General features: G+C 40.4%; 1 protein-coding gene across 1 annotated transcript; it reads right to left on the reverse strand.

The window, feature by feature from the left end:
• Positions 1-2,082: 2,082 nt before the first annotated feature.
• vgf (VGF nerve growth factor inducible) lies at positions 2,083-9,297 on the reverse strand. Its single transcript, XM_022220751.2, has 2 exons — positions 9,027-9,297; positions 2,083-7,595 (listed from the first exon to the last, which is right to left on the reverse strand). Exon 2 carries the CDS (start codon positions 7,544-7,546, stop codon positions 5,396-5,398), a length of 2,151 nt encoding a protein of 716 aa, XP_022076443.2. The 5' UTR covers positions 7,547-7,595; positions 9,027-9,297; the 3' UTR covers positions 2,083-5,395.
• Positions 9,298-12,294: the final 2,997 nt, after the last annotated feature.

The raw sequence follows: 12,294 nt of genomic DNA on the forward strand, positions 1-12,294 counted from the left end.
TCGAAAATGAAATGCACAGTATGTCATTGTACTGGCCATTGAAGTAATGAAAATACAACGTGTGTGTGTGTGTGTGTGTGTGTGTGTGTGTGTGTGTGTGTGTGTGTGTGTGTGTGTGTGTGTGTGTGTGTGTGTGTGTGTAGGAAGGAGGGAAAAGGGTCTTACATATGTGAGTCTAATAGTATGTAAACATATACATGCCAGGGTTTAATGTTTTATTGAACAGACTCCTTTTGTGTGCCTGAGCATGCATGCATACATACCCATCTCTAACATGTACACTTCTGTGTGTGTGTGTGTGTGTGTGTGTGTGTGTGTGTGTGTGTGTGTGTGTATGTGTGTGTGTGTGTAGGAGGGAGGGAGGGAGAAAGGTCCTACACATGTCTTTATTAGTAAGTAAACATATAAATGTCAGGGTTGAAATGTTTTATTGAGCAGGCTGCTTCCTCATGCTTTTATGTGTCTGAGCATGCATGCATACATGCCCATCTCTAATGTGTACACTTTTGTGTGTGTGTGTGTGTGTGTGTGTGTGTGTGCGTGCGTGTGTGTTTTGGTGCTCTGCAGTGGCTGCATGATGATGTTGGTGGATGAGTCACCCAGTCTACATCACGTGACATCATGAATCACTGCACCTCTCCGTGGGCAGAGCTGCAACCATCAACCATCTTTTCTCTCCACCTCCTCCCTGCCTCTGCCCAGTGCTCTGTTACTTTTCCCTCATCCAGTTATCAAACTCATTCTCTGCTTTTCCTGCTGTTCCATTTCTTTTTCTTTTTAATTTTACAGGCAGCAATTACTTTGATTCTATCTCTGTGCACTTACCTCTCATTTACTCACGCATATCCCATCTCATCCTGAACCTGACTTTTATCCCTGTGCATTTCACGCCACACACACGCACACTATCCATTCAATTTACATATCCCTTTGTGTTCTGTTTTCAGAATTGAATTACAGACAATCATTTGATAGTCTGTGGAAGGTCCATGTCAGCAGACATCAAAATGCTCATTCTAACAGACCTACATACAGCGCTCTCCATAATTATTGGCAACCCTGGTTAATAAATTCGATTTTTATTGCAGAAGCATACTCTCACACTGAAAATTGTAGAAAAATGTATTATAGAAGAAGATTAGGTGCTGTTTTGTTGGTAAAAGTTTTGGTGTTTCTTAAACCTTGATACAGGCATGTGCAGGAGTTAGCACATCCCAGCAACCCACAATCATTATTTCTGATGACTGCTATGACCTCTGATCACCCGCTGAAGAACCTACCTCTAAGTAGCATTCCATATCAACGCTAAGTCTTCAATGTCTGCTTTATAATCAGCCTGACAGCTTGCACATAGATTAGATGAGATTGTAATTTTTACCCTAATTTTGAAATAGATTTATTCATAATTTTTCCATCAGTAAATGAAATCATCATCTGAAAGCTACTTTCTTCAGTTATCTTTGTGTAATATTAAAATTAGTTTGATGATCTGAAAACTTTAAGTGTGGCAAATATGCAAAAACAAAAGATTATGTTCTGTCAATTGCAGTCACCAGATCTCAGCGCAGTTGATACCGTGGACTGAATTATTAGACAGCGCTCTTCACCTCCATCTTCCAAATACCAAATGAGGGAATATGTTTCAGAAGAATGGTGATATATTCCACTAGCTGAGCTCCAGAAACGTGGAGAATTAATGTCAAGGTGCAATAAAGCTGTTTCGCCAGCATGTTATGACCAAACACCTTGCCATGGACACTTTTTTGTTAATTTGTCATCCATCTGCTGCATACCAACATTCAAAAAGGTGAGTGAGAAAGAAACAGTGCACCATCTTTTAATCAACACATGCCTGCTGTTACTTTTAACCTCAAAATGTGCTACCTCCTGGTGAGCATTTGGTATTGTTTCTGTAACAAATTATGTCAAGCAACCGAAGTGTGGAGGTTGAATGAAAGGGCTGTCTCCTCTCACACTCACACAAATTTATTTTGTGTTCACGATGAAATATTTTTGTAATAAATTTAGTTTATTTTATTTGTTTCTTCATGTGTAGCAAAAGTAGTCATTGACATTTGCATATTTACATTCAGCAAATGCATGTTTATTACGACAGTTACAACAAGGTACATCTAGAAAGACCATAGACAATACTCACCAAATACATGACTCAAACGATTGTTTTTGGGTACACTAACATCACTGTTTCTTTCGTGTTTAAGATTTTTATTTTTTCATTTTTTTTAAACTGATGCTTGTTTGTCATTAAAGACGCAATTTTTTGATGCAAGTATACATAAACGTGCAGACAGTACCCTCATGTCTGGTCGTTACAGCGCCTTTTATTTTCCCTTCTGCATATGCATATGTGACCTCATTCTCAATCACAAAAATATAAAAAACAAAAGGAAATAATAATCATTAAAAAAAATAAGCTTTTTTAAAAACAAATGCAAAAAATTACTTCTTTTATTCAGTTCACTACTTTTCTTGACTATGTTAACATTCTTTTCTCTTTCATGAGAACACCATTATTCTGTTTTGGCTTTGCAACATAGATGTTAAGGTTTGTTCATCCCTTATCAACAAACTGCCACAAAGGCCAACAACAACACAAACAAGCAGCAATTTCTGCTCTTGTTCTATTCTAACAATAGGAAAAAGGGAGAAAAGTGTTTACTTATTATAAGTAACCATTTAAGCAGAGAAAGAAATTCTCAGCAGGTTACAGGCCTTGTTTCACACTTTAGATTTTGACAGTCATCAAATCCATGTAGTAAATATCACTTCCTGGTTTTAAATGTTCCCATCTATGGCAAACAAGTTATTAAGAACCCATTTTAATCATCTTATCTGCTCCCATTACAGAGGAGACTGCAGCTTAAATTTCATAATACCAAAGTACCAAAGATAAAAACGGTAAATGGAATGTAACAGTGACATGTTATTTGCAGATTTCTGCTCAGAGTTCGGCACCAATTAATGATCTTAATAATGACTCTATTGAAAAAAGAACCAAAATAGAAAACTGAGTTGATTATGAATTCAAAACAAATGGAAGAAACTTTGTGATTTTGTTACACTGTGGAGTTCTATAATACCTTATTTTTTTAGAAGACAGGGCATTCACATATTACTACATATATGCAGTTCCCATGTGCAGAGTCAAGGTAACAATATGGACTTTGTGTGTGTCCAAGCCTGATGGATCTTATTTCTTTAGATGTGGTTGGTCAGCAAAACCTATAAAAGTTTGATGCAAACTGTGGGCAATGCTCCTTTTTATGTAACATTTCATAAAATCTGCAATGGCTGACTCCTTCATACAATGATTTTACATTTTTAATGTAAATGTCTATTCATCAGTGTGCATTGTTTGACAATAAATAAAATATAAAATCAAGGCAGCTTTTTTTCTAGCAGAACAAAAACAACAACAACAACAACAACAATATCCGCCACTCCATCGTCATCTGAAGGCATCAACTGTAAAAGAATGCCATATAGAGTTTGGTCGGGTTTGGCACCATAGCAACAAGGTAATAGAAGTTATGCAAAAGGGTGAGTCATCCAAGCCATTATAGTGGTGTTAGTGTGGCTTAGAAAGCCTTTTGTATGAAGTCTGGAAATGTGCTTATCAGTGATTTATGTTTCATTATGAAGAGCTTTGGTGGATATGTGTGAGTGTACATCTTAAAAAGGTATTGGCCGGGGAAAAAAAGTTGCATTTTGATTAAGAAAAATGTGAAATGAAACAGTTACGTAAAATTTTATTAATTTTCAAAGAAATGTACAAGAAAAGGCTTCGGAATTAAGCCTTTCTAAGATTGTTTGTGAACCTCATTTCATCTCTAAGAGGTAATAGATTGTCAGTTGATACTTTATTTGGCCTAAATTAAGTGGACACTCCATAGCCAGACTGAATGTAAAGACCTTTCATGTCATCACCTAAATGTTCTCTGAACAATGGTATTTGGAGCTCAGTAAAGTGGCTCAGGCTATCACCATTTTTTTTCTGCCTGATTCCATATAATGTCTGGCTAATCAAAAATGAGCAAAGAGGTGTAGTGTGTCTGGAGCTGAAGCGGGCTATGCAAGTGTTTCTTGGGCCATGGATTGTCTTATCAGGATACCCACCTGTAATGCACTGTGACCGCACTCTTAACTATATATAACTTTAAGCTTTAGTGCAATTTATACAGGTAAGTTGTACAAAACATACCCCCAATACAGTCGTCACGAATAGAAAAATGACCAAAGTGTTTTTTTGTACCAGACTGTAAACATGCTTATTTCTGCTGTAAAGCTGGTCGTTTTAACATAGGCTCAAATGTGGATCGACTTGCTTTTTGGAGCCAGCCTCAAGGAACTGCCATTTTTAGTACATTTGCAATGGCTTCATTTTTCAACCCTAGAGTTTGCCACTTGGTAAGTAACTCCTTAGATTTAAATCTTAATACAAATAATAATTTAAATAAATAAATATCTTAATACAGCGACATGTTAGACAACAGTGTTCTTCCAGCTCTGTATGAACAATTAGTCTGGCATTTTCCTTTTCAATATGATGATGCACAGTCAGTTTTGTAAGAAAAGGTTCCCCTAGTTTGATGTGGAAGAGCCTGACTGGTCTGCCTGATGTCAACCCTTCAGCCCCTGAGCAGGAAAGACGGACCCTAGAAGAGTGGAGGCTGCTTTAGAAGCATATTAATAACCATAGAATCAGGAACACACAATCTGCTATCACATATGGCTGGAATGTTTGGTGTTTGTGTACTCTGAGAGGTGTAAAACAGGTTATTTCTATGGAATTGGTTTTTGAAATATGCTTCTAATTTCCCTGGCTCAGATAATCCCACAATTATCCTTTTTGTGTGCACACATGATGACATTCAGATCGTAAAATTAGGAATCAAATGTTTTTCTGTTTTCCAGAATCTGCCATAGCCTGCGATTCATCCGACTCTCTCTCTGACAATGAAAAACATACAAGTAACAACATATTTAAGCGTCCTCCAGTGCTGGCATTATAAAATGTCCAATGGAGAATGTTGTCATGCTGGGAGTGTTGATGAAAAGCTCTAGCATATGATCTTTGCCAGACTAAACTTTCCAACTGATCACATTCATTCCGGTTCCCCTGCTTCAGAGGAAAGTAGTGAAGATGTGCGCCTGTCCTTGTATTTTCATTCCAAAGTTTGATTTTCTCCAGACTGCTTCTGGAAAATGTCCTCTGTGACTTTTCATATCTCGACCAATCAGAGAAGGGAATTAGGTAGTTGTAAAACAATAATTCAATATCAACAGAAGAAAATCATAAAGAAATACACTCTTTACTGCTCATGACTCCTTTTTCCTGTTGTTCCTCTTCTTTCTCTTTCCTCTCTTGCTTTCTTCAGTCTTTCATCTGTTGTCTCCTCATGAGTATCTGCTGTAAATATTTCTCCAAATCATCATGGTTGCTGTTTTTTGGCTGATTTTCAGCCATGTAATAGTCTTTGTTTCTTGTCACTGCTGGGGCAGAATAATAAAACTGATTTTGCTGAGGAGGCATCGCAGACATTTGGAGAGGGGAACGTGCTTTGGGGATGGGTGCTGGCTGAAATATCCGGGGGTAAAGTGAGTCTGGGTATCTGGTGTAGTAGGACTTCTGCTGGAGGCCTCGGGGGGGTTGTCTCAGCTGGGGTTGGACCCAGCTATGGTATCGCCTTTTGGGAGGGAAAGTGTACGTGTTATCCATGGAATTACCCAGGAAGTTGCTGAGGGTGACAGCAGATTTAGGGATGAAGTACTTGGGTTTGGGCCTGGGGGGAGGAGGAAAATAGATGGGGTAATAGTCTGGGTAGGGATTCCTCTGATAGTAGGGAGGGTAAGTGTAGGAGTAAGAAGGATAGCTAGACCAAACCGACTTGGGTGGTGTGAGCCAGAGGTCTTGTTTGATTGGTGGAAGCTTCTGAGGTTTTGGCCAAAGATTTTTATTGGCTAATAGAGGTTTTGGCGTGTTGTCCTGGAACCATGTTTTAAGTAAGTTAACAGCTGGAGGTGGCTGCTTCGAGACAGGTAAGTTATTTTGAACAGTTGGAATCTGCATTGCAGAGGAGAGTGGAGAAGCCAGGGGTGATAAAGGTCGTCGCCAACGTGATGTTATTTCAGGCGGCAAGTCCTTCTTCTTCTTCTTCTCGACATCACTGATGATGTCTACTACATCATCAGCAGGGAGGTGGAGTTTACTGGAGATCTCAATCAGCTTGTCAATGGTTTGAGGATCAATATCATCCTCCTCTGTCACTTCTTGTTCCTCATCAGACCTCTTGTCCTCTGCAGCGTTGGACAGGGACGACGTATACTTCTTGTTGCCGTTATTTTGTTTGACCATGTAGTGCAGCAGCATGTCTGAGGCGATGTCAGCCAACTTCTCCTCCTCCAACTTGGCTCTTTGTGCCTCAGCTGCCTGCCTCCTCATCTCTTCTTGCTCTGCTTTGGCTCTGGCCTCCTCCTCCTCAGGACTTAACACCTCCTCATCTTGCTCCTCCTCTGCTTCATCATCTTTCATCACCTCTTGCTCTACTGGAGGCTGTGGCTGTGCTGCATTGCTGCCATAAATATTGCCCTCAAATTCATCCATAAAATTGCCTCCTCTAAAAGTTGGAAAGTTCAAGGCTTTCTGTGTCTCCTCTTGCCATTTTAGTTTTTTCTTGGACATAGCAAGGTCACTGCCTTTATTTGTTAGTATGTCATTGTGACTGCTGTAACCTCTGCTCTCTCTCTGGTTTTTCTCTGAACCTCCCTCTCTCTTAGTGGCTGTATTCAAGCGAGGAAACTCTTTCATCATAGTCTCAAGACTCTTCAGTTCCTCAGGGCTGAGCTGCTCCTCCTCCTCATGGCTGCCTTGATCAGGATTGGTCGATCCTTGTTGAAAAGCAGCACCCTGGTCATTCTCTTCTCTTCCATCTGAACTAGTGGGCTGCTGCTCCATTTGCATCTGAACGGTCTGGCTTGTGGTACGACTGATCACCTTCTCAGTCATCTTCTCCTCCTCTTCCTGAGCTTTTTTCTTCTCATCTTCCTCCTCTCTCTCTTGCTCCTTTCCCTGTGCAGCCATCAGAAGCTCAAAGTCCTGTCGTCCACCTCTGTCTTGGTCTACTTCCTCCATTGTTCTCACTTCCCTGTATGCCTCTTCTTTTTTAACCTCCCCTCTCTCAGCCTTTATCTTTTCTTTCACTCCACCATGCTCTTCTCCCTCCCTGCTTCCCTCTACATGTGAGCGATTCAATGCCTCCAGTAAAATTGTCGCTAGTAGTTTAGGATCAACATCTTTGAAAAGCTCTTCTTCGTCCTCATCTTGTTCTTTCGGTGCTATTTGTCTCTCCTCGTCCCTTCTTTCTCTGTTTCTAGACACTATCAAATCAGGAAAAGTATCTCTGTGTGGGTTATCAGCATCTCCAATGGTGCTGAGAGGGCTGGGGGTGGACAAATGAAGGAAGGATGTTGCTGTCAGGAGAACCAGGAGTGTAACGGTACTTGAGGCACCATGGTATCTAGTCATGACAACTTAGGACACGGCTGCTGAGAGCAGCAAGTGAGATCAGAAAAACCTGGAGAAGAAAGAAAACAGAATCAAATCTTCAGTTTCAACAAAAATAACAGTAACTCCTTGCAGCACAAAATTCCAGTATTTGGTCAGGATCAAGGACAGCTCCTGGTGTGGGTTCTGGTGGTTGAGAGACCCAAAGCTGTGCTTGGTGCTGACATTTTCTATACACTGAACACAACAAGGGCAATGATCTTCAGTGGATGGTTTTGAACATCACAGCAGCCAAAGTAAGCAGTACGTCACCTGCTATACCTTCTCTTCAAAAGGCATCACATCTACAGGTTTGTCCATTCTTAAGTCCATCGCCATGCTGCATGGCACCACTGTTTGCTGTGGTCAGTGTTTAGACACTAAAAATCTGCAGGAATTTTGCTTAGAATAGTGCCATAAAATTTCATTTTCTCAGGACAAGTTTAAAAAAAAACAACCTGTGTGTGTGTCTGTGTGTGTGTGTGTGTGTCCAAATATCTAGGAAAATATTTTCTGATGCTAATCAGTAGAATATTCAGCAAAATCTTTTTTCTCTCCACACACACTGCAGGTGAAACTGCAGTGGAGGCAGTGGAGGTTTAATTAAAGGGGATATATGATGCCTGGTGTCCAAACTGACGGTGAAGGTTATGATGCATAAATGAATGATCTCATGATCCATATAGACACAACATACCAGGTTGGGAATATCAATCTGATTAAGCCCTCACAAGGTAGCCTTCTGGCCTGAGGAGTTCCCACCACAATGTATAGACTACAAGCAAAGCGACAGAAGAAGACAGTCCTTTGAGAAAACATGAGTAACCTCTATGCAGCCCACACACCATAACCCCTCAACATTCTGTCGTCAGTGCTATGCAGACATCTGGGACACGACAAAGGGCTGCCATTGTCACTGTGTATGTGGTATTATAACCTTCTTATTTTTTTTTATTTTTATTTTTTTACTGTGAACGTCATCCCATCCAAAGACAAATAGTCGGCAACAGCTTCAATCTAGTTGTTTGTGGAAAAGCAAGTCACGGTGATGGCTGGAAATGACGATAATTGTGATGATGATAATGAGGATGGGAGGAGGAGAGGGAGGAGGACAGTACGGTTGACTATAAACAAAGAAATATGGCCAATCCAAGTAGTCTAACAATCATTTATAACGCTTAAATCTGCTGGGGATTGATTTGAAAGGATCTTCCTTTTGGAATTTTCTGATTCGGCTGTCAAACCGTTTCCAACCCAGCAGATGCCCGGAATCATCTCCCTGTAGCCTGCATTTTTGCTTTTTTTTTGTTTTGTTTTTGCCGATGAACCGCATCTAATGTCGACGGCAATTCAAGAGTTGTATTCTTTTAATCAATGCTGAGTGTTAACCATCACACAGCTTCAGGCAAACTTATCTCAGGAGAACAGACGATAAACTAATGCCAAATAAGTTGTCACTTACTTGCAGTTCCGTGGGAGCAGCGGGGGATTCCAGCCTCGTCATTCACACTCAGCTGCTGGGAGTCCTGCGTCCTGCTGTCATGCACAAACCCGTTGGTTGCACTGCGAGCTTGTTGTGTGTGTTCTTGTCTGCTGTTAATTATCCTCTGTGGCTTTGTTGCGGTCTCTTTGTGTGCTCCTCTCCCGGGATTCCGCCTCAGGTTCCTCTGTTTTCAGCACCAAGCTGACGGACAGCGGCTGCTGCGCTCTTATACATCCGCCCTCTAGGCCCACGTGAGTCATGCGTCAGCGATCCCCATTGACGTCACCAGACTGGGTTTCATTCATAAGATTTTTCTGAATTTACAGTCGAGGGTGCTATCTCTCACCGAACCTCTCTGGGGTCCACATTAGTTCAGGAGACAGTGCCTGCCTCAATGTATTTCATCACCGAGTCAGTTCTACAGGTTTTCAGACAGAAAAGCACACGATTCACATGAGAGCAGGAAAACAGGTTTACTCAGGGGTCCTTGATGTGGGTTTGCCAAAACTGTTTTCGATGGAGATCAAGAAAGGCCAATCCAATATTGGGAACCCATTTACATTCAATGCAATGTTTTTAAAGCATGTGATATCAGGGAACCTGCCATTCTTCATTAATTAGTGTGACAATAACTACATATAAACTAGAAATAAGAGTAAGGACCCTCTCCTCTCTGTATGTGGGATTGACTGATCTGTTTGTCTCCCGCAGTTGAGTCTGTGGTTCTTCTTTATTTAAAAAAAAAATCTGTAGTCTGTCACTTTTATTGCCCACTAAGTTCTATGTCTTAAAGCATTGCAAATGATTGTTTTCCAGACTCTGTTTCAGGTTAACCGGCATAGTGTAGTCTCAGCCCCTGTAAGGGCAGCTATTTTACTGGTTTGTGGCAACAGCTTCTGTTTCTTGTTCACTTTTAGCAGTGTCTGCTTGAGAGATATTTCTGAGACCACAGTGATGACAGACAGAGAGATAGTTGCATCACACCAGAAGTAGCACATTTAATTTATCCATTATCAGCCAATGAAACTAACAATACCACCAATCTAATATCCATATCTCCAAATATCAACCACGATAATCAGCCAGGCTGATAATCAGTCTGTCTCTACTCAGGGCACCAACGCAGGCTTTTATTCTCTCTAGATCAAGACATGGATAAGCATCAAAACATGGACTTCATATAGCACTATTTCTGTTAGATCTGCACTTATTCCTGCTTTGCCCACACCTGATTAGCTGCTGTAGGCCTTTCAGTCCATCAACTGATTCAACTCAAGTGAAGAGATTTCTAAGCAAGCCTTGCTCTCACTTATGAGGACATTAAACACATCTGAGTAACCACAAAACCTTGTCAAACAAACATTATGGCAGGACTAAACAACAGTATAATTTCTCTCTGGGGCCTGTATTACAATGTGAGATTATTAGGTTTGTGAGGATTGTTGAGCCTAAAGTCAGAGTGTTTAGTATCAAAAAGGAGTTTCCCTTTTTACCTAGCAAGCTCACCATGGTAACTGATGCCGTGGAGCTAACCTGGTTAAGAGCAGGTTACGTTCAAGGTTTCAGATTTATATCAGCTGTAAGAAGTGTCTCCATTTAACCAAACCATTCCCTGATGATCCTCTCTGAGTGACAGAGATTCTTCGCTGAAGGAATAGAATAAGATCAGACAAGACAAACTTTATTGATCCCTCACCGGGGAAATTCTCATGTTACAGAAGCTAACAAGCCTAAAAATATATATAAAAATAACGTTCTCATAGAAACAATATACCAGACGTGATGAATCTACATGTGGATATGTACATATGACATAGGGAAATTAAGTATGGATAAGTAGAGTTATGATATGGTGAGTTTACATATGGATTTGGACACACACAACATGACGAATTTACATCTATACAGGTTTGACATGGAGGATAACATACCCACAATTCTGTTACTGCAGTCAAAAAACACTACTAGGGGGCAGACCAGTGTTAAACATGATGTCATTACACATGAAGAGCTGACATGTTGAACAGTTGGACCGTAGAAGGAACAAAGGACCTGCAGTAACATTCCTTCTTGCATTGCGGATGTAGCAGCCTCTTGCTGAAGGAGCTGCTAAAGGCCCCCACAGTCTCATGCAGGGAGTGAGAGGTGTTGCCCATGATGGATGTCCACTTGGCTAACATCCTCCTCTCACCCACCTCCTCCATGGAGCCCAAAGGGCAGTCCAGGACAGAGCTGGACCTCCTGAGAAGTTGTGACCAAATTTGACATATCTACAAATGTGTTGAGCTGTACATTAGTAAAAGCACTGAAGAAGCCGTGCAGTTACAGTATAGCAAACTGCATGCATTGTGTTGCCATAGGAACCCAACATGTATTCAGCCGGTGATCCAGAAATCAAATAAATATGTTTTTATGTTTGGTCCTGCAGGTCTGTTTTCACTGCTGGTATTGCAGCTAATAGAACAGACACTAGAAACCTAACTGAGTACTGTATCAGTAGTTATTACAGAGAATGTGAAGTGAAAATCATTTTAGGTGACGACCTCCAGAAGCTCATTAAGAGAATGCTCAGAGTGTGCAAAGCAGTAATCAAAGCAAAGGGGGAGGAATCTAAAATACAAAAATAAAATAAGAATTATTTATAGATAGATAGATAGATAGATAGATAGATAGATAGATAGATAGATAGATAGATAGATAGATAGATAGATAGATAGATAGACTACTGGTCCAAAGCTTTAGAACACCCAGTTTTGTTTTGGTTTTTTTTTGCCTACTACGACCACTATTAACCTGTTATCTTGTAAGCCGCCTATCACTCAAGCTGATTCTGTTTGGCTTTAAGTTGTTAACCCATTTGTTGTTACATGAAAAAGACCTTTTTGTATAATTCTGACATGTACATTATTTTTCTTTTTTTGGGTAGCTTAACCATTTTTTTAAACCTCTGGCAGTTCATCACTTACCTTTGTACTATTTCAAGCTATTCATTGGGCTTGAGCTACTCGAATTTCAAGAAAAAACTGGAAAAACTGTGGCCTTCTTCATTTGTCCATCCTCAGGGGGAGATTTAAAAAGAAGGATGATCAGCTCCAGAAAACGAGTCTTGGAGGAGGTGGAAACAGCAGACAAGAAGAAGCAAAGAGGTAGTAAATGTACATATATATTTTTCAAAGATAATTATTACACCTAATTTAGCATATGGTAAATGGTCTGTATTTATATAGCGCTTTACTATACCTGCAAG

The sequence above is a fragment of the Acanthochromis polyacanthus genome, chromosome 23 (assembly GCF_021347895.1).
Source record: "Acanthochromis polyacanthus isolate Apoly-LR-REF ecotype Palm Island chromosome 23, KAUST_Apoly_ChrSc, whole genome shotgun sequence".
In the NCBI taxonomy this organism is placed as follows: domain Eukaryota; kingdom Metazoa; phylum Chordata; class Actinopteri; family Pomacentridae; genus Acanthochromis; species Acanthochromis polyacanthus.